Source organism: Amphiprion ocellaris, chromosome 11 (assembly GCF_022539595.1).
Source record: "Amphiprion ocellaris isolate individual 3 ecotype Okinawa chromosome 11, ASM2253959v1, whole genome shotgun sequence".
Classification (NCBI taxonomy): Eukaryota; Metazoa; Chordata; class Actinopteri; family Pomacentridae; genus Amphiprion; species Amphiprion ocellaris.
The window spans coordinates 9511727-9535414 of NC_072776.1; the positions used below are offsets into that span (position 1 = coordinate 9511727).

Below are 23688 nucleotides of genomic sequence, written 5' to 3' on the forward strand. Positions count from 1 at the left end.
AATGTCAGGTCTCAGGCTTCTGTAATGTGGTTTCACTTTTACCTTCTTGAGGGCTCCAGAAGTGCTCCATGCCTGCCTTTCCTCTGAGCTGAACTTGGTTGACAGAGCAGCCAGTGCCTGAGTGAACTGCAGGTTGTACAGCATCTTCACCACACAGGTGAAGTGTTCTGCAAAGGGAAAGAAAGTGACACTGTGAGCGTCTGTTATTTGGAAAAAAATGCTGGCTAAAGGAAGATGGCAGCTATTCACAGAGCTATTGCATTTGGTTTCTCAGTTGAGCATCGAGAGCCACCCTGAGCAACGTGCATAATAACTAGCAGAGCATTTCAACTGGAAAATGCAGCCTGAAAGATATTTAAGTTTGGTTCAGAAAAGGACAACAAAGAGCGCAATTTGTTTTCTCTTGCAGCAAAATAGTATCTGACAGCTTCTGTCCTGGTCACGCTGACAAGTGTCACTACACACAATTAATGGTAAGATTGTGAAAGGCAAACCATTCCTTTTATAGAACTCACATGTCAGTTATCCCCGGAACAGAGAATGCTTCATACTTTTTCTTTAAAAGAAATCTATTTCAGGTGATCCAATTGCTGAGTGTTTACGGCGAATACCACATGGGCACATCCCCTAATTTATTTCTCCATATTTCCTGTCTCTCTCCACAGTTTCTATCAAATAAAGGCAAAAAATGCATAAAAATAATCTTTAAAAAATAAATCTATTCGAAAACACGTTTCTAATGTTAGTTTCTAATGCTTTGTGCATATTAGTCCATGTGTATCTCTCACCTAGTTGCAGTAAAAAGCAAACATATAATAAAATAGATTTTCTATCTTCCAAAGCATCGTAATAAACATTACATAGCCTGCAGCAGTGATGCGCCATGTGCTATAAAACTGTGCCATCTTGACAACAATCTGGCATTCCTAATACAATCTCAATCTTGATTTATGAAAGCACAAGGAACTTCTAATCAGCTATAATGTTAACTTTGCACGCAAAAGCTATTTCTTCAAATAAAGCCTCCTTTTCCAAGTTTAAAAAAAAATCTGAATTCTCCATTTCATTCAAGCGTTGACCTAATACCATCATCAATGAAATAATGTTGTAGATAGGTCTTCAGGTGGTCCTCTACATGGACAACACACAGCGACAAGCCAGAGATGAAGGGGAAGCGAAGGAGATGCAGCCCTCCCATTGTCAGGGTTGCGCCTTCGTGATCCTCACAGCCAAAACAGCAACAAGGGCACAGATAAGTGCTATGAAATGCTTTTTCCCAGCACTCAGTCTGGATTAAAACTGATAATGGAGCTGTCCTCGTGGAGCAGCCACTGAGAAAGTCCCCGCTCTCTTGAGGTGTCATGATACAGAGAGAGTGACTTTACCTTTACGCAGAGGCTGTGGCATCGTTAGTACAAAGATAATCAGGAGGGACGGGACATCTCGGAACAGCATGGGTACTTCAGGTCTCTCTTCATCAAAGCCACTGGGGGAAAAAAATGTAAAGAAGCTTTTCATTATTCAAAAGGTACTGCATACCCTTAGTGCCATGTCATATAATTATAGTGATGGGATATTCTATGATCAACTAAAAGTACCAAGTTCATGTAAATGGTGAGGTTCATTCTTTAACAGAAAATAGACACCCATTAGAACTATGGTAAATTATGACTGTAACTACAATTAGTAATAACATTTAAAACCAACGACAATTAAAGTAAACAACACTAATCATTCTCTTACAATGCAATGCTCTGCTGACGATGTGTCCTAGCATTAATGTGAACGGAACTTTGACATGTACCATCCACCTAAACACTGTTGCAGACCAAGCAGTGACTTCTATAAGCAGGATTGCTTGGAAAACAGCTCGAGGAATACGACCAAGAGCCAAAGGCATCGATCCCGGCCTCAAAACTCCCCAGATTCAAATCTGATGGAGTATCTGGAGGATGCTTTGAAACAATTGTGATCCACAGAGGCCAAACACCCCTAAACCCACAGGACCAAAATAATCTTCTGCCAACATCCTGCTGTCACCACAGGTCACCCCAAGAGGTCATTTTTTTTAAGGCATCACTGGTCAGACCTGTTTTGGCAGCAATATACACAATGTTAGTGTTTTAATGTTCCGGCTGAGTGCGCTGTTAGCCCCTTTTCAGAAATGCGTTTTAGTATGGTCATATGAAGAGAATTTTGCATTATTTATGCTCATGAAAAAGCTGTAGGAGCACAGAGTTAAAGAAAGAATTAACTATATTTTAATCGACCCAGTAATGTCAATAGAGAAATGTAACATGTCAATTAAACATGATGCACAACAATATATAAAATCAGTTTAATACACCAGTTTTAACTTGTGGAGCAGTCTTTCTATATGAGAAGGGTCTATTAAAAAAATGTTCTCCTCATGTTGACTGTGCAGCAAAATAGGTGGAAAACAACAATCTGACCAGCAGTCCCTTTCTGTGTCTTTAGTTTTCATTCAAGCGAGTTCCATACGAATAAACAATTATCCAACCAACCACTATAAAAATGGCAAGAAAACAAGAGAGAACTCCAATTTCTTATTGTTTAATGTTTGTATATAGTTAATTTAGTGATGTAAATGATTGATCTGATATGAAAATTGTCCAAAAATGTCTGTGATTTTACTATGGGAAGCACAGGTGAGCATTCCTTGTGATGACAGTGGTTTATAAGACTTTGACAGAAAAATACAGTATAAAACCCAATTGTGATGCAGCATGTGACGGTAAAGAAACCCATCTTTATTGTTTATGGCTGTTTTGTGTCAGGTGTCAAATATCGCACAAACATTGGGGTGCTTGCTGTAAACATCCTGTCATGTCTGAATGAAGTCATAAGAAACATCAACGCAAAAGTCACCTATGTCTGAGTGGCAAAAAGACATCAATTTAAGAGATATATGAAGACAGCAACACTACGCAATGCATATCTGAAAAAAGCTTTAAAAGGTACAAGAGTAAAGGTCTTGCAGTGTGTATCATTTAAAATTTGCTCAACAAATAAATGGCTTGAAAAGGCCCCCGACTAGCTTTCTTAATGCAACCCGTTACATATTCATATTGTGTGCCATCTCCATTTAAATGCCTTTTGTTCTGTTGACAATTTAGTGAGGTCCCAATCTTCAGTCTACCCTTGAAAGGCTGGAGGGGGGGAGGTTTGAACAAGAGGAACTGCACTTAAAGAATAATACCTTCCATTACCAAGGCACTCACCAGTTAATTCCTCTGCGTGTTGGAAGAAAGCCTTAAAGGACAGCGCTTGCAACCCTGTATACCATCTATAGCTGCACACTGAAATACTGTACTGATTCCTCTTTGGTTTGTCTAATAAAAATAAGGTTAGAGCAATGTTGTGCGGCTATATAGAAACATCTCTCTATGTCCTATTTAACCAGGCTGGATCAGGTTGACTGCCTAAGGGTGTCAATGACACTTCTCCCTCCTGAAACCCCAACAAAGTATTTTTAAACGGCAAATAGGACCCCTGAGAATACTGTGTGGCTAAGAGCACTCTAATAGTAACAGGTGTAAAAGCTGTCTTACAACACTAACAGGGAGGAAAGGTTGTTAAAGCTCATCATGTACTGTTAAGTGCACCTTTTTTCTTTTACACTGGTTTTTCAGTCCATCAATCTTTACATTCGAACACATGAGCAGGAAATTACATGTTCTAACATACAGTAGTAATTGTAGAAAGACAGTGAGTGTGTGCATGTAAGAAACGTAGTATTTTGTTGAATACAGGTTTCTGTTGAAGCTATGTAGACAGCTGGGAGCTGAGACACCATGCTGGTGTGGTGTTGGTGTGGTGCAGTTGTTCTCAGTACAGTACATTTGACAGGGTCATTTTGCTCTCCGTGGAGTGCCCGGTAATTTACCAGATGCAGCAATTATTGGTATCTATGGAAACCACGCATGGTCCCTTTTCTGTTTTTAGCTCCTCTTTGTGCAGATGAAAAGCTGTTGGAGGGCAGGAGGAAATGGTGGCGTTTAGAGAGAGGACAAAGTGGCACTTTGATTGCATGCTTATGGGAAGGAAACATTGTGGGAGTGACAGTAGAGAGAAGAAGGTATGACTAATGTATGAGCAGATTTACAGATTTACTGCTAGCGGAGGTACTCAAGACCAGACGTCACTCACTCTGCTTCCCTGTTCTGTGTAATCTGAGTCAACTTGGTCCAGGGGTTGTAGGCTGAATCGATGCTGTACAGACGCATGTGCATGGCCAACACATGGAACAGCTGATCTGAAAGAGGTTTAAAAAAAATAAATAAATAAATAAAAAAAAAAAAACATGTCATTGTTATGCTTCAGCAGGAACAAAACCAGCAAGTGTTTATCTCACTGTCTATTGTCACAGCAGCAACCAATGTAGATCAAATGATGAAAGCACTTGACTCAAACTGACTGCAGGCTAATGCTTGGCTCAGATAAAACCAGGCCAGGCCAGATGGATTCATGGTCGAGCTCGATAGCCTTGAGCAACTCTTTGGTCAGGCCACACCTGTTCGTTGTGAAACTAATGGAACATGAAGACAGACCCCCTGTGCACACACAATCTCACGTTTATACACAGCTTTTAATAGCAGGACAACTCACAGCCTCGATTGTCTCCTTTTTCTGGAGCAAGCGTGTTACAAATACCGCAATTTGTGACATTACAGCCAGCTACAAAAGGCAGAGACTGGCCTATTCATTTTAGATGTTATGTGATTTATTGCAGACTGAATAAATGCCCTTGTCTTTCTTATTTTTGAGACATAAATCAATTTAGTTATCAGAATTACTAACACAAGCCAAATCCTATTTAAGTTTGAAATTACAACTGTATAAGACCTGTAAAGCACATATAGTATTAACCATTTCTGAAACCAGTGCTACTAAATCACCAATTTAATATTGTTTCATCATTAGGTAAATGTAACACTTTCTGTGCAACTTTTCTAATGAACAACTCTAATTCTACTTGATTTGATTTGCAGGGAATTATGATGCTGTAATGCAGCAAAGTGCTTCAAATAATCAGCCCTGCTATTTGACTGTGTGGAAAGTATCAATACTTAGAGCAACACTGCCCTCCACAGGTAAAAAGAGACACAGCACAACAAACGCAAAGTCTGTCAGTCCTTGGTTGCATCCCATTCGTCTTCACTACAGCTTGTTTCCTATGTTCCCTCTTCACTACCACCCACCTCTTACCAGGAATTAACCAGGGAGAGGCAAAGAAAGGAAATGAGAAACAGAGGAGAGGTGACTCTAACGAGAGCTGTCATTTCCTTTGCTACTGTCAGACTGAAATTATACACAGATAGAAATGCTTATTTGAAGCTTCAGGTCTAATATCTATTTACTGTTGTTTGTCATGCAGAGCCAGTTTAAAGTGAAACAGCCTTTTCCTTGTGTGATAAAAACAATAAGTGAGAGGAGCTTTCTCTGAGAGACGGATGTCATGGCAAGTGACACCTGTCTCTAAAAGGTTTCCATCAGTCTGCTCTGACAAAGTTGCTACAAATCAGTGAAGCAGTATCAGTAAAGTGTGTTACTCTCAGACACAGAGGAAGCCTTTCACAAGTAACAGGCAGTCTCCTGTGCCAGAGAGGTGTAAAAGTCCTCAGTGATGAGATGAGTAAACACCATGACACTCCATCAGCTAATGCCTGTGCTGAAGACCTCCTTTTTCTTTATTCACTCTTATCAACCTTACTGAACAATTTGCCCACACAGATCCCTTCAGTTTGGATAAACAATCAGCTTCCTCTTATTTACTTGTCCCCAAACAACAGATTTCTTTTTGCATCATTTCATGAATTATTTAGATTTTAGGCTAATTTAGGCCATTTTCATAGTCGACATTTTGATCCCCACCGACCTGAAAACGCAAGAGACTTTTAAAAACCACATATAGCGATATAATCTGAACCTAAAAGCCATTTTGGCCAGTCAGTCAAAAAAAGACATTTCCAGTTCTGGAAAGCTACCAATAACGACACAATAAAATTAATACTAATAATGGCAGAGAAGGTGGGAACCATATGTGTGGTCTGACTCGGATGCCTCTTTTCCTCAACATATAGGAAAACTAACTGTACTTTTGTGTGTGAGAATGTAGAAGGTCCTGCTAGCAAGGACAGCACCAGAACTATTTCAGGTATCAGAAGGCTTTCACCCTGGATGAAGTTTTCCAAAAGTTCCATTTTGAGTGACCTAAAACAATATTTACATGTGGACAAAAGACCAAAATTAAAAGAAAAATCTACATTTTAACCAACACTCAACCTTTAAACACAGGTGTTGCTAATATCATTCATGTGACAGCGGATGAAACCAAAGCACCTAAAATTAATTCAGCCATCATTGATATTAGTCATTACACCTCTGCTTTTCCTTTTACTTTGACCTGAATGACTGAAAATGTCATGAAATAGATCATATTTCAAGAACTTCCAAACCATCACCATACATGTTCACAGAGTGCATCTTGTGCATGACATAGATCCTATGTAGTTAATTTTATTTAGAAAATATTTAATATACAGTCTCTGTGGTACACTCATATTTCATTGTAGATATTTTTCCTCTCAGGACGTGCGATCATACAGTGGTCTACATGCAAAGTTACATCAGCTACATATAAAATGAGAAAGGTCAAAGAACAAAAATATAGCTCTCAACACTCTCAACTTAATGCAAGTCTGCACAACTGAGGTCAACCCGATTTTCTTTTAAACTCCCTACACAGTAGAAACCACACAGTCCCCAAGATTAATTCAAATATTTGCAGTTAAATAAACCAAGGCCCGATGCTATTTGAAGGCTGGGCTCTCTGGATTTAGCTCATTTCAGGGGCATTGAAGAGAGCTTGCCTCTCTGGTCAATCGTAGCCTCATCATTGGAACACGCGAAGAATCTACGGGGAAACAGGCTTAGAGACCCCATGGGCTCGCACAGTTAGCGGACGTCTGCCGTTTTCCTCTAAATCTATTTCCCTAAGAAGAATGAACACTAACGTACTGCAACTAAGTAAATTTGGCTGTCAGCATGGCTACACGGTTAATGTAGCTCAAAAAAGGCAAACCTCCAGTGTGAAATCTCTTTTTAGCCACTCAAGGATGACAGGCCATTTCACTGCTGCCGCCACAACTTTGACAGAACAATTAAACAGAAAATGGGCTGTTGTGTGCACAACAAATTGAACTCTGATCAGACTCACCTTTCTGTTGCAATATCTCATTCTTCATTTATATATATTTAACAATGGATTAAATTTGAAGATTTTAAATAATCTGTGCTTTTAGTAGTTGATAACTGATGTTCAGTTTCTCCTTGGAGATTCAGCTGAAACCCCCGTTCTCCTCCTGCCCTCGACGCATGCCCTTGTCAGCAGTGACACAATCAACTAAACAGCACTTGACCCATTTGTCTGCTTCATTTACCCTGACTGCTCCCTAACGGCTCACCTGGGACAGCATCTATCCTTTCCTGCCACTGCTAATCGACCCTTTGTTATTTTTTTAAGGCTTCAGCTGTAACATGGAAGAATGAGTTTGATCACAAGTCAGACAATTTATCACACGGAGGCTGATGGGAAATGATGTAGAGCCACCCGCAGTAATTGTCATCCTAAACAGCAAAACACTTGTGACATTGCACCATTTGAGGCCCAACACTGGAGCTCACTGAAAATCCACAGATGGTGCACAAACAAATGGTTAAGCTGTTTTTCGATGCTATCATTTCTATTGCACAGTGGAAAAGATATAGATGATTATTATGAAGGGGAACTGGTCACATGTCTACTGAATGACTCTCTATTGTAATTTTACTGTTATCAGGTCATTTGTGTTCCAGCTGGCATAAAACATCAGATTAACATGATCTATATCTATAAATAAATGAAATTATAACAGATGAGGAGGTCTAGGATTAAATACTCACTCAGACATGAGCGTTTGGCAGCTGCACTGGCGCCTCCAGAACACAAGTTTCCTCCCCGATGCACAAGTTCCAACTCCAGGTTGGTCCTGCAGTGACAGTCATGAGCATTAGCAGGCAGAAAGTACACAAATGAAACAGTTTAACTGGTGCATACATGAAACACACTATGTAGACTACAACTTTAAAGGTACAATCCTGTATGGGTACTATGGCTGCCTGATAATATGAAAAAATAGAAGCATTTTCACCAGATAACTTGAATATCTCTGTTTAGATTGAATAAATTTTTCTAGATTGAATGGAGGATTTCAAAGGGGGAGTGTATCTGAATCAAAAATTGAAAAAAGAATTTTTAAAAAAATAGACCCAAACTAGTTTTTTGGTTTGGATAACATTCAGATCTGTATGTGTTGATTCCTCTGTTTCTTTTTGCAATGAAATTTTTCCTTTAGACATTTCTCTTCTGTTCTTTGCTCATTTTTCTGGTGTGTTAACTAAAGCCATGTCTTGTATATTAAGTTTTTAAAAAATACTGTGTATCCTGTAACCACTAAATTGAAGTAAGTCTTGTTCAGACTGACTTCTTTTGTAGAATTGTCATGGTAAATGAGAACCGTGTGAGCTTTCTTTTTGTATCAAGCAGGAAAAAGGTTATAGCATTATATGTACAAGTTAATTTACCTTACTTCACATGGCACGTCCGGCAATGTGACTAGTGTGTATGGGTACATTGCATTAATGGTTCTGATATGACATTTTATGCAGCCTTTGTACCTAAAATCGATCACTTCTCAATCATTCATCTATGTTCAATAGATTTTTGACCGAAAATTATTATGGTTACATTCACTGACATGCAAGATCAAACGTCTAGCCTACGAAAAGCTGCTTATGAAGATCTCGGATAACATCATAGTTCACATTTGTTACATAGTTTGCACTTGTTGACCACAATGCATCGAACTGTCCTGCATCCTGTATTATGTTGACATATATAATATCTATATATATTCTCAATATTGTGTTGATAACCAAACATTCGATGAAATATTTCTTGCAATATCATTAATGAATGTTGTAGGCCAGGTCTCATTTGTATATTGTAATAAAGCCCCACTTCTGGCTTATTCAATAGTGCAGAGTGCTGCTCAGTATTATTATTAACTTAATCACAGGCGTTTTATACTCTACTTAAAATGTGCATTAAACAAGAAGCACTGGGTTTTAATCTGTTTAAATCATACAGCATTAGGTAATACTGAATGTTACATCTGTTTATTCCTTTACATTAATCTACAGCAAAAGTGAATCATCAGTCATAGTATGGGGCAGATCTGCATTAGTATTGTATAATTTATGTTTTAAGTGGTACATGAATTTCAAAAGAACAATTAGTTTTGGATTAATATTTGAATTGTATTGATGTATTAAAAATGACAGTCACAGACACCATCTCTTGGTTAAGTATTGCAGTGACCAGTCAAAGATTTGTCATTGATAAAAATGATCAACTTTGGTGCAGTATTCCTTTAAAGATGACAGCAGACAGAGTGCAGATGTGAGAGAGAGGATGTGGGTCCTGGTATAAATGGCTGAGTATCATCACATTCAGCGTTTGGTGGTGTAGCCTGCCTCTTTTACCAATTTGATTAGGAAGATGAAAGATGCTGCCTAGTCAAGCCATTTGCCATTTAATGCGCCTGTTTTGCAGCAGCAACTCCGTATCAAATAAATGACAGCTTTCCAAGACTGATTTCGCACAAGCTGGACCATTAGCATAAAAGCTGTTCTAACCACAGCTCATGCATAATCCCTAATGTGTACTTCCCATGCATATCCAAACATATTTTTCTCCTGCATTTTCATTCCACAATTCCAAAACTGTGAAAAAATAAACTAAAACCTTTAACAAAATACAGAGATGGTGAAAACAGATAGGTATTACTAAAATAAGACTGATCTGGGCCTGTTTTCATCCTACCACTGGCCATTTCTTCCTATGGGCCAAGGAGGAGGGGGCAAATCCTCGGGTTTCCTGGGAGAAAAAGCAATTTCACATAGATAATGCAGCCACGGTGAAGCTCCATCTGGCTTTTGCTGATAAGAGCACCCCTGTGACAGAGGAATTTTCCACTCCTCAGGCAATTTGCGCTGTTCATTGAACTTCAGAAAGCCAACAGGCAGCCAGACACACTCAAGGGATCATTCTGTTCAGGGTGGAGGGCTGAGGGAACCACAGCATTGGGTGGGCAAAAGGTCTGGATGGTTACGCTTCAAGAAGGGCAGAGTTTCTGGAATGGGAGTGGTGTGGAGTCAGAGACCCCAAGGTGAACTGGGGGGCAGTCATTTCTCTTACCTGTGACCAGTCTGTTGAGAAGATACAAATATCTGAGAAAGGACTGTGTAATTTTTTCTTTCTGGCCTCTTTCATTCTGTTTTGTGGCTAAAGGGTGACATGCAATTAAGATTTCTGGCCAAAATCAAACTCAGACATTGCATCATCTGTGTCTTTGACTACTAGTCCACCCCAAGATAACCAAAGACTATGTAACGTGAAGAACTGCAAAATATGTGTGAATGGTAAGAAGCAGAACTGCAATTGTGACTGAACAAGCTGAAGAAAGGCCACTTGAACTCGAGGGTGTAATAAATCTACGCTCAATCTGACCTAATAAGTAAAGACAGAGCAAGAGTCAGTACAATTTAAGTGCAGCTAAAGTGCCAAAGCTGCTAATGCTGTTAGAAAAAGACAGTGTCTTTGCAACACTTGCGGGACCAATACAGCACTTTAATTAGAAGTATGAAGAAAACAAATCAAACACACCTTCACAGGTCTCTGAGCAACTTAGAAAAAATGCAAAGAAATCCATATATTTGGTACAAGTGCTTTGTAAAAACGCCAGTACTGAATTTCAGTTCCACTTCCAGGAGCCTTTCAGGAGTCGAAAAAAAAAAGACTGAGAAAGTAAGAGTCTGAACACTGTGGAGTGGACCTTACAGTCTTTTTTGCTCAGACGATCATAGTTATTCAAGTTGGGGAGCTGACATTAACAGACAAATGGAAGAGCAGACAGGCTTTTATTCCACTGGTCTCAACAGTCAGCGGTGTGTGCAGGTGTGTTAAAATGTGTGAGGTGGTGCAGAAAGAGGACCCCTAAGACAAAGACTCTGAGTCACTGCACACATTTGGAGATGCAGAACAACTTCTGAGGTAGTAGTCTGGCAAGATCCCAGAACAGAAAAGAACATGACAAAGCAAAGAAAGCCTTGACATTATGTAACTTGGTGCTATGACATCCTCATTTGATGACACTTGAGGGTTTAAAGATCATTCAGTCGATCCTCACTGCCTTATGGGATGATGCAGAACAAATCAGCAAACTCAAAGTATATTCTTGCATGTGATCATTAATTTTCATCAACCCAACCCAAACCAAGGAAACACAAAATCAAAGAACTTGCATAGTCATCATGTGCTTCCACTGCATCATTTCCAAGATCTGTCACCAAAACACCACTTCTCAGCTGTGCCCAGAGATTCTGTCTATGAAAATCTCAAACAGAATCAGTAACGAAGCAAAAGCCTCGTCTGCAAAACACACAAAGTGAATGGGCAAACTCCTGTGACCCTTCCAGCAGAGTTGGCCAGCATCTAAATTGGGCAGCTGCAGGAAACCAATAAAACTTAGATGAAAGTATACCAGGTGGGAGCTGCTGCACCATTGAACACAGCTCCCAGGTTCATACTGACATTGTACAAAGATGAGAGGTGGATCTTCTCAATTTATCATTATCATTCATCTTTTCCTTGTACTTTTGAAAGACAGGTGAAAAAAAATACAGATTTTTCAATACACAGAGAAGTTATCATTGTATTGCTCTAAAAACATATCCTAGAACAAGGTAACCACCGTGACTCTGCGCTTACCTTGCTACTGAATACATGAAGAGGAAATCATTGTCAGGGGAGCCAGGGTTCTTGCCGTAGTCCATATATTTCTTCTGAGTGGTGTTCTTGATGTCTTTGATTACCAACTCCATCTCTTTACTCAAGTTGGACTCCGTCTTAAAGAATAAGATCAAAATTAATTCAAGCTCCCAGGATTCATTCACAAATTCAAAAACATCAATTACAATGTCATCTCTCTAATTCTTTAATTCTCCATTTTTTGACTTTTAATTTTAACCCTCAGTCTTGTTCTTTAATTTTCAAGCTGCCAAGTTCCCTTGTTTAAGTTGCGTGCTAATCTAACTAATTATTCATTTCATTTATTGTCATTTTTACTATTTATTTTTAATTGACAGCTCTGACTTGTCTCCTATAACTTGTTTGTCTCTGTGTTTGCATGTTTTAACTGTTAAAGCATCTTGTGAATGCTGTTGTTAAAGGTGCTATGTAAATAAAGTTATTATTATTATGTAGATATTTTTATTCCAATTAAATCTACTAATGCAGTACAAAACTGCTATAAGCATAAAAATTGTAAAGTCTGTGTTTCACCCTGGAAAGGAGATTTTACAAATATCTGAAGGGCAACTAAAATCAATATGCATGCATGTAATGGTCCATCAAACAAAGAATGGGTTTCAATGGATGCTTTGAGCAATGCAGTTTGCTTGTTGCTCAATAAAATATCTGAGTATGTGTTTTTGAGAAAATGGCATGACAACTTAATAGTACAAAGTGTTCTGCAGCAGTTACTGCTTTGATCTTTGTTCCTGTTTCAGTTCAAAATCCTACTGTACTTGGTCCAAAAACCTATTTGGCTTGATCTTTTCATCCAAAATGTTTCGACATGTTGTAATATTTTAGATTTCTGAGTCTGTTTTCATGCATCCAGCAGTTTCCAGCCAACTTCAAGCATGATGAAAGCTAGCTTACATAAAAGTGAAACTCCATTTGATTTTGTGAAAGTCACATTTTATGGTATTGCATTGCAGGGATTTATTATTCATTACTAAATTAATGAATTTATACAAGGTCAAGAAATAATAAATGAAATGCATTATGGCAGATTTAGCACATGTAACACTAAATCTCAAAATAGGTCTTGGACTAGTCAAGTGTACAGTGATTGGTAATAATTTGGATAAAATATACAAAACTCAGATGCTGTTCTTTAACTTTTTAGCTGTATTTAAAGGCTGTACAACATTTACAGCACTGTCCTTATTTGATTTTGACACTTGATTCATCAGCAAATAAAAATTGCATAAAGCATACTGCCAATATAGAGAAATATAATGTTTAAAACAGCATCCACTCATATGTAACACAATCGGCTTGATGCAACAGGAGCTCATTTTTTAACCGTCCAAAAAAGCAATAGTCTCTCCAACACAGAACCTCAATGTTTCCATCTCCACCAAAGGCCAACGTTTCCTTCAGTTAGGAGCGAGCTGATTGTTTCTTGTAATTATAATTACTCTCTACATCTTCACCAGCCAGTGATGAGTTTACAGTGTGCTCAGAGTACAGATGTGGAATCATACAGGGTGTTTTTAATGATGAAGTCTGGCAGCACTGTAGAACTTACTGGGAAAAGGCCAAGTTTCTCCTGAAGATCCTCCACCTCCTTTACAAGCACACATGTCTTCTTGTTTGTGGGTGTGTGCCAGGCTCCGGCCTCTGTGCCACGCCCGGGGCGACAGGGAAGGACACTATTGGCAAACTGTCGACACAGTGGGCAGGTAAATTCACCTTTGTCAACAGAGAAACCCTGGAGGACCTGGTCATTCTGAAGACAAAAAAGCACAGGAAAGCAAAGAGCAAAGTGTCACTCACTTGTTTGAAAGCAAATGAAAACAGGAAGTATGTTTCTACTCACCAGAACTAAAATGATGTTACTGTTTTGTTGAAATTTTCTCTAATTAAAGATCACAAACTTTCAATTTGGTTTAATAACAAACACAAAGTACAAAATTCACATTTGGTAATTAGAAAATGCTTGGTATGTGCACTTGACTAATGATCTAAATGATTAATCAACTGTCAAAATTGTCATTGATTAACTTTCTGTCAATCAGGTAAACAATCAAGCAGCTAATAAATAATTGTTTCATAAGGTCAAGCTTTTTCTTACCCTCAGAGACTCCATGTATGATTTGTGGCAATCTATATGCAAAGTGTGTCCACAGGTCTGGACATAGACGCCCCCATCCCAACCTATTGACACAGACTGCAGACAAGAGCTCTGCAGAATTCACAAGAGAAAAATCACATCCATTAGAGTATGCAAATATATCTTGAAGCACTCAACCTCCAGGAGCTCTTGTTTATTCTGACGCGCTGAGAATAAACTCACTTACTTTGGGTGAGAATTAATAAACTACATCAAACAAACGCAAACAAATAAGTTTATGTCATTTTGCTTTGTTTGATGAGGTGTTGAAAAGTCAGCAACAAGACGTCATAAGTGAATGTTCAGCTTTTTATTTTAATATATTCACGTCTACTAGCGTAATCACTATTTGGAGATGTGCAGGAAGTTAATCTATGCACAAGGCTACGCACAAGAAGGAAATTAAAGTAGCAAGGCAGAAGAAATTTTTGAAAAGCTTATTAATATGTTTGTCACATTATGTTGTGTCTTAAAATTTATGTGCCAGCAATTGTTTGGCCTATGAATGCAAATATCACAGGCATTTAAGTATTTTTCAGCAAGAGTCTTTTAGCATCTCACATTGTCTTAAGGATTAATGCAGATATCAACACTTACTTTTCCATTATGAATATAAACTAAATGCCAAGAAGCTGTTATTTTACACAGACAAATTCATATTCCTAATAACAATGACAATCTCAGTGCTTTCAGCAAGTTCACCAAGCTTTCTGTGAGTCACGTACATCTTTGAAGAAGCGCTGCATGAGCGTGAGCCGGACATCATGAGCCACTCCACACGTGTCTGCGAGGTATATGTGCTCTTCGTCACTCGTTGGCAGCTTCTTAGGCTCTTGGTTTTTGCAGCGGTGCCCAAGTACTGAAAGATAATCACAGCTGTCAGTGATAATGACTCTGAATTATTGTGATGAACATTTCATATACTGGTCATAACTGTATTTCAGTATTTAAATAAAAAGCTGAGCACTGTGGCGGTGACCAGACTTTATATAGTATCAAGGCTGCAAGTAAAGAGTCTTTACAGTCCAATTTATTGTTAATTTTCTTAATTACCAGCAAATAGAGTGTTTGTGTGTAATGCCCGTTCTTTTTCTTAAAACTCAAGTTGACATCTTCACAGTGTGCATCCAGAGAATGTTCTGGCCTGCACTGAAGTCAAACTAAATATTTAAACTCTGTATAGTGTGCCCGTAAATCACACACATTCAAATAACATGAGATCACGTTTGAAAAATTGATAACTCAAAATGCTGATGTTTTCTGCTCACTGAAGAGGATGTAATTGTGTCCTACTTATTAACCCACTGGTGGTAGATTTTATGAGATTGACTGACGCTGAGGTCAAAATTTTCTGAACCATTTTACAATGTCACAACTTTGTAATCAAACACGCCATTGATCCAGATGAGTGATCTTTCTCTGTCATCCAAAATGGAAAAGAAATTACCTTTTACAACAGTAGGCTCCATGTACAAGTGAGCATGGATCACCATGAATGATAAATGAGCCAATTAAAGCAACGGTTTCTCCTCGTGCATACTAAAAATCTGATTTCCACTGTGGTGGATCAAAGGTGCTATGAATTATTGTTGGTCCACAGGGTAATACAGTCCACAGAGAAACAGTGAAGACACGACTGTTTGGTTGAACTGTACAGAATTAAGGCTGTGAATGAATCATTTCTATGAATTTTAGCATTTGGAGAACAGAAAGAAAGAACGGTGACAAATGCACTACCTGAGGATGCCTGGAGGAGAACCACGAGGCCAGTGGGTCGGTCCTCAGTGGAAGGTCCGCTCTGGCCACAGATAACACAGTCATAAAGAACCTCAGACTCCACCACTTCTGATGCTCCTAGATCCATGGCTGCCTCAGTGTCAGGGGATTCTGGGGGAAAAAAGCAAAATACATTTGTACAAACTTCACGCAAAATCTTACACAGAGGTGCTGAGCATTATCGATACTATAATAATAGGATACACTGTGACAGCTGAAGCTATTAATTACTAACTCATGATAAAAGACACTGAGCAAATTCCAGTAAGTTTTAATTTATGTCCAATAAACCGAAAGGATTATGTTCACCTATGGGAAAGTGAAAAATATCTTACATTATGAGAAACACTTAGAGATAATGATGACTGAAAAGCTTTCCTTTGGGTAGATCAGAAACTGGGGTAATAATCTATAATGAATACAGGTCACTGCAGGCCATGCTATGCTCAGGCAGCAAATACTATACAGTGAAATGAAACAATTTCAGACTTTCATCCATTGTTGTGTTCAATAGTTCCTATGCTTTTGCCTTGCTGCTACTGGAACGAGCTGCAAGACTGCTTTTAATTAAAAGTGCTCATTATACTCAGAGACTTTAAAGCTTTACTAGCTTATTTTCTGCATAATATTTGTGACTATATTAAATACCATGGCTGTGTGTGTGCAGGCTCTTTTGTGCCAATGATTTTCATTTTCCATCTTGTGTATATGTAATTTGTTGTTAGGTCTCTCATGCAAAAGAGTCCTACTGATGAAGAAGAATGCAGGTAGACTGCTGAAATGAAACTTGAGTGACCCACATACAGTATTGTCCAGAAGTTTGATACTGCAACAATAATCTGTTATGTTTTCATGTCCATCCATCCATTATCTATACACCGCTTAATCCTCACTAGGGTCGCGGGGGGGGCTGGAGCCTATCCCAGCTGACTCGGGCGAAGGCAGGGATGTTTTCATGTCAAGAAACATATTCTTTAAAAAAGATCAGACATGTAAATCAAGGAAGAAATACTCAAGATGAAGTTTTAGCCTTTCAATGAAGCAGCAATTCAGATGTCACTCAGCTGAATTTGATCAACCCACTAGAGTGTTGTTCAACTAAATCAACTGCAGCCATTGCATCGTTCATCCGTTATAAAGATTCGAGTGTCCAGCAAAACATTCCTCACTATGTGGCATTGGGAAAGTGGAAAACAAGGCATCAGAAATAAGTTATTTTAAGCTAAGAGCATCTTTCTAAAGGCCAAATCTGCCAGAATAAAGGTTTCTAAGGGGGATAGACTGGATGATCAGTCAGACCAAAACTGAGAACACCATCAGCAGATCAATATATGAAGTTTTATCCTGAGAGACAGAAAAGCAACTTCTTTGCAGATACAGAATCTTCTAAGATTTCAATCGGCAAAGATGCTGTCATAAGAAGGCTGTTTGGCAGTGTTCTCAAAGGACAAGTACATCTCTTAACCTCTTCTTAGGTGGGGAAACATCGCCAAACAGTGGATAGTGAAAAAGTCCTATTTACTGATGAATCCAAGTTAAAGATTTGTGATGGCATTAGAAGGGTGTAAGTAAAGGTGTGTTTTGCTACTTTAGAGTTGGACACCTGCACCGAACAGACACAACACTGATCAAGCTGAAGCACCACCTCATTCTTCAGATATTACTGCAGAGGAAAAATTAGCTCAAACAAACCTCCAAGCAAGAACTACTTTAAACGGTGTCGACTGTCATGGACTTTCCACCACAGACACTTGACCTCAACCCCACCGAGCTTTCATGAGGCCACTTAAAGACTGAGAAAGCAATTCCTGACACCAAAGGGAGCCCTTTAGAACATTATTAGATCATGCTGGGACAACATGGATTATCAGGGTTTGCACATGCAGCTCGAGTGCCGCTGTCTTAAAAGCAAAAGAGGGAGCAAAAGATTCTGATATTTGTGTTTTTCACAACACTGATATCACCATTTTCAATGAAACATTTTGCATTTAATTAAAGTAACTGCAAAATAGAATTAATCTCAACACTGGTGTCAGACTTTTGGACTCCAATGTGTATATATCAGTAGTCGAAACACATGAAATTCACTCTGCCTGATTGGCTTAGCACTAGAAAATAATTACCGATTTGAAATTAGTTTTAAATGTTAAGAACTGTGTTCAATTTGAGCAGTAAACACTGTGTAGAAATGCCAGGCTGTGTTTGAAATTGATTTATTGCTTTTTGGAATAACATGTTCTCAGGAGAGGTCACTGTGTTCCTGGGGAAATGAAAGCTGTTTGCATTAGATGTCAATGCTACAGCCTTCACCTCAGGCAGTCCAAGTGCACGGAGCCACCAATGTGAGTCCGTGCACACACAATCACAAACACAAAAGCTACGACAGCAGCAAGTACACTAATAGCAGCTTGTGAAATTGCTGTATGAATGCAACTGGATGGCATTACAAGATTATTTTGGGGGCGCTATTATTGTCTTTGTTACGTAGAAGCAGTGAAGATAGACTGCAAATATAAGAGACTGACATGCAGTAAATATCCAGCTGACCAGGAGTCAAACTGCAGACTCACTTCTTGATGTCATTTGCGCCCCTGTGGTATATGCCCCAACCACTTCTCTGCTGGAGTGGCTTTTTTTTTTTTTCAAATATTAACCTGAGAATGCTGGTTAATGGTTAGGTTAAAATTGCAAATTACATCTAAAGATCTGATGATTTAAAAGTGCTGCTTCACATGAATTACGATCTCACTAACCTATGTTGATTGCAGATATGTTGTTTAGGTTTCACACATCGTCTTTGAGATTTCTGCCTCAATTCCAATTTACTGGGAGTGACAAGGATTTGATGTGTGTTGCATTAAAACGTGACATTTAAAATTTAAACTGCAACATTTGTTTTTCCAGAAGACAGCCTCCAGATTACTTGAAATAATCCGCAGTATAGCTTTTGTAGAAAATATTTCTTCAGGAAAAAGTAGTTGCAATGACAGACAGGTCTGTTTTTCTAGAGTAACAGGGACACCGACTGAATTACTATTTTTATCACTCTGACAGGGTGATTAAAGCATGTGAAACTCCATTCATCTTAATTGAACTGAGATGGAGGCAGCAATTTGTGAAATATCTCAACTCCTAAGCAAATAAAACTAAACCCTACAATGCAGAAGGATTGAAAAACCGCTAACATTGCACTTGCCTGATTTTGTAAACAGGCAACTCCGCATCGTATTTGATTCGTATTGCCGTGCAGGTTACGCAAATCCGGCACTGAGCTTGAAGTAAAGCAACTGAAGTTACGGCTCAGCAGGAAGTGTGCAGAAAGACGTCAGAACAAAGTCCTGGCAGAATGGCCTCGCTGAACACAGCAGCCATTATTCATTCGCTAACCATGCTGTGTCAGGGTGGGCCCTGGGAGTCCAGCCTACTATTAGTGCTTTGATCCTATGTGCCCTCGCAGCCAGCAGCCACCCACACTCCCACAGGATCGCCCTCCTCTCAATTTCTCCTAAAAGGCCTACAGAGACGCACAGACTCAGCCCACTGTCACCTTGCCCCAGTGAAGAAAAAAATACAGCAATGATGGGTTTATTTTAGCCAACAGCGCTTTTCTTCAAGGGCTACAGTAGCAAAGTGTCCTTCAAACAAAAGTGTGAATGCGTGTTTTTTGCTTTTAAAGGTCTTGTACATTTACAGCACTGTGCGAAAATATTCTGCACTAGAAGTAATGTGAGGATGCTTTTAAAAAATGAAGGCTTGAGCAGTGTTTTTATTTAGCATTTAACTGCATACGAAATACAGAAATCAGAAAAAAGTCAACCTAAAAAACCCCTGACCACCGTTTGTCTTGAAAAAAGCTGCAGGTCTCTTTCGTTCACTTTTACACAGTTTAACACAGGTACATCTTGGAAAACATGCCACAGCTTTTCTGTTGGTTTATTCAATTTCAAATGCTTCTCTTTCTTTATGTGATCTCAGACTGACTCAGTGATGTACAGATCAGGGCTCTTTGAGGGGCCATATGATTTACTGCAGGAAATTCTTGTCTCATGCTGCAGAATTATGTGCCCAGAATCATTTAGGTCCAGAGAGAGGGATAAGAATCTAAACACATTAAGTGGCTAAAGGTTTTGCATAGTGCACTCTATCACAGTGGCTGTTGTAGTCATACACAGTACACAGTCTTTGATTTGAAGGCATAAATATCCAAAGCAGCACTCCATGAAAATTGCAGCTAATCATTCTACATTTTAGTCATTAAGCCCAGTAAAAAGCTTTCTCTAAGAAGAAACATATTTCACTAGGATGCCTCCTAATTTGTTACTTTGCACTATGTTTCCGAGGCAACAGGATTAGAAACTATTTGCGTTAATGGTGAGGAGAGAGCAACTCAAAAAATCCATTCATCATAAAGGTTCCAGTAGGCTAGACGTGTGTCACTACTTGTGCAACACGACTGCTGGGGCTGCTTTTCTGCTTCTACGGAGTGTCCTGCCATGAACTTTTTGCAAACAGAATTTGAGCAGTGGCGGCTGAGAATGCTGTCTTAGGAATTTAAAGCTCCAAGTCTACAAAACGAATAAATTGACAAATAAGGTGTGCTGGTGTTTTCTTACCAACATCCATGGCTGTTTCCATGAAACTCTTCTGCCTGGAGGCAAACTCAGCCAGCAGTTTCTGCTGTCTCTCTCTGGCTCTCTGACGTCTGAAAGAAAGAACGACGAGTGAAATTCTGTTTGCTGAATAGGCAGTTACAGGCTCAACAACCCAGTATTAACTGTGAGCTCCTAAACAAATGAACACCAACTGTGTCTATGTGATAATAATAAAACCCAATTACTGAAAGGCCTTTATACAGCATGCTAATTTTACCAGTCAGATTGTATTGAGTGAATTACATTATTACCATGAGAAAAGAAACACTAAGGCAGAGAAAACAGGGATTTCTTACAATGACAATAAGTATCGCTCAGATAATAAGCTCCTGGTAATGACTTGCTTCATTTAAGAACATAAATCACTGGACTTCCACTTCACAACTGTGCATTACAGTATCCTGGGAACAACGTATCTGTTGTGGAGGGCTTGTTTCCCTCCATCACCCACAGCATGTGCAACAAATCCTTCCATGTTACAGGGGACACTGTCACATACATGGGAGGTGTCTGATTTCAACGTGGCTGTGGTGTAAAAGTTGGAAAGGTTGATTACCAAACTAATGCGCTGGGTTAAACCCCACTCTGCAGACGTACAGGGCGAGAGCTGACTGTAAATTAAGTCCCTAATAAGAGGACATAAACAAATGCTGACAGGAGCGTCACAGCTCAATAATTTTCACTGATGGCTTCAGAGCTGCCGACAACCAGCCTGAGGAATGGGCTTCTCTCTGCCACTGACCGCACTGCTGTCTGATGGTTGCCCTGGAAACAGGTCTAGTTCATGGGAATGGGAGAGGTTCTACCTTTAATTTTGTCTGTGAGGTGAAGCGAACCCCAAAAGCAGGCCATTATCAAATGGTTATCACCCATTCCATCATCATTAGAGTAGGGAAATGGGAGGCACACACTAGTGGGTGAATCTGAGGTGAAAACCCAAAACAGAGTTTAACTTTTTTTTTAAACAGCCAATGGACTGCATTGTCACGGCAGTGTGAAGTTTACAGTGTTAATGAAAACACATATAGTAAGTATGTAGGTTATTAAAGAAGAAAACTGGCAACTTCTGATACCATTAATTAATTAAAATGTGATACTTTTAGTTTAAAAAATGCTTAATCAGCAACGATTTGATCACAAATTAGTGGTGACACAAAGAATATTTGCATCTTGCACCTCCTCACGTAGAGATTTCGTTACTCCAAGAAGCGAGCTACACTCTCCATCGACCCACTTCGTTTCTGCCCCACAGTGATTTGCCATTGCTTATAATAGTATATCCATTATAAACAACTCTGGCTGACAGAGAAAGCAATGATTTATCACTTCTTTCACATTCTGTTTCAAACCTTTTCCCTGCAGTGCAAATATGAAGAAAAAGCTGGTGTGATTTTATATACATTCATTCTCCTTGCACACATGACATAGCACTGTTATTGCAACTCAACTGTAATGCTATGACACAACTCTTGTTGTGTAAAATAACAATATTATAGATTATGTTTGGATTATAAATTGTAATACATGTTTCTTTTCAGACAGCTGTTTGGATACAATCCCACTGAGAAATAATATTATAAAGAAATAATGAGAAAATCCATAAGCTATTTAACTAAGAAAAACTATACGTGATTGTGTTACCTCTCTTCTTTATCCATGGCTTTCTTGTCAGTGGGACTGTTCTTCTTTGGTGGCACAGGAGGACACACTTTTCCACAAATGTCCTGGATGCTACGCTTGATTTGGCAGCTGCGTGTGGCTGCCTTAGTAAGGATGCGCTCGATGGCTGTAATGCCATCTCCGTGAGCGTGACGGCTCGTGTCCATGTCCTCCAGCCAGGATGCCGACAGAGAGTTCTGCTTGGACGACATCTTCTGGTGCAGCTTGATGAGGAGGGAGAGCATGCTTTCTCGGATCTCCAGGATCTCGGTCACCAGCTGAGGCGGTGTGCCTGGTGGGACCCAGCGTGTTGAGGAGCTCTTAGGCCTGACGACCTGGGTGGCTTCAGTGTTGCTGCGGTTGATTATCTCCTGGAACTTCCTCCTGCGCTCTGCCACAAGGCTGAATACCTGGGCTTCACGTAGGTTCTAAGAAAGCATGGAATATATACATTTATTTAAATAAAGTTACACATTTAGTGAACATTTTTACGTGAAACATCTTGAAACAAGTAAGGATATATAATTGTTTCTGTATGAGTGAGTTATTCCATGTTCTATTATTTAATTGATAAGAAGTTTGTAAACACATTTGGTACAGGAAGAAATCCCTTTCCAGCACTTGATGCATATCAGTGGCTTGATACATCTCAAGTGACAAACTCACACCAAATCAAGACAATATGCAGAGAAAACAGAAACCCCATGTGATGAGCATCAAGTTTCACTTGCATCTATATACTTTGGCATTTCCTAAAATTACATCTTTATAGTCTGATGGACTTTGATGGATTGGAGGGATGCATCATTACTATATTCAGACAGGAACAATACACATAAAAGTCAAATTAAATGTCCATTATAAAATTCCAGCTGACACGTCTGAATATATTTGCCGATAGCAGTCAGGACAACCATATTCCTGGAGAAAATCCAAATCATCCTCATGTAAAGCACACAAGCAATGTGAAGGATTGCCTTGACCTGACCTGACAAAAAAGGACCTGAGCTGCACTGTTAAATAAACATACATCATATAGCCCAGTCAAGGCAACATCAATCATACTGACATGCAGTTAAAAAGCGTTTACCCCAAACCTGCATTACACACGTAATTAGTTTCAGCAGTCAAGAGGGAGGGGAACTGCTGAAGCACAGCATTATACACACCCCATAACACACCAATGCAGACCTCCTTTGAAAATCCCAAAACAAACACGTGCAAAGAAATTCTTTCATAATAGAGACAAAACATAGACAAGTACAGCTGCTAGTATCATAAAAGCCAGGAGTCTTTTTTATAGAAACAGGTGCAGACAGCTACCTCTCTCCAATTCCCTGAAAGACGCCTGGAGTTCTGTGGAGCGAGTACAGCAAAATAAACAATAATAATGATGATATGAAAGACAAACATGAAGATATCAAACCAGCATTGCCAGATGATAAATAAACAAATGCATGTCAAGAAAGAGCTCAAAGAAGTCCTGTAGTCTGACAATTAGCTGCCTGTAGCCA

The 23688-nt window shown here is 39.2% G+C and overlaps 1 protein-coding gene across 2 annotated transcripts in view; it reads right to left on the minus strand.

The window, feature by feature from the left end:
- ubr3 (ubiquitin protein ligase E3 component n-recognin 3) overlaps nucleotides 1–23688 on the minus strand; it is a 48111-nt gene that overhangs the window by 10901 nt on the left and 13522 nt on the right. The window contains exons 23-34 of one of the 2 annotated variants that reach the window (XM_023286370.3): nucleotides 23498–23530; nucleotides 22157–22602; nucleotides 20477–20565; nucleotides 15825–15974; nucleotides 14813–14946; nucleotides 14049–14159; nucleotides 13503–13703; nucleotides 11894–12030; nucleotides 7966–8051; nucleotides 4171–4276; nucleotides 1386–1486; nucleotides 43–167 (exon numbers count right to left, since the gene is read on the minus strand). In XM_023286370.3, the coding sequence (XP_023142138.2) occupies nucleotides 43–167; nucleotides 1386–1486; nucleotides 4171–4276; nucleotides 7966–8051; nucleotides 11894–12030; nucleotides 13503–13703; nucleotides 14049–14159; nucleotides 14813–14946; nucleotides 15825–15974; nucleotides 20477–20565; nucleotides 22157–22602; nucleotides 23498–23530 (1719 nt within the window). The remainder of the gene's footprint in view (nucleotides 1–42; nucleotides 168–1385; nucleotides 1487–4170; nucleotides 4277–7965; nucleotides 8052–11893; nucleotides 12031–13502; nucleotides 13704–14048; nucleotides 14160–14812; nucleotides 14947–15824; nucleotides 15975–20476; nucleotides 20566–22156; nucleotides 22603–23497; nucleotides 23531–23688) is intronic. The other variant, XM_023286371.3, reaches the window with a different exon arrangement.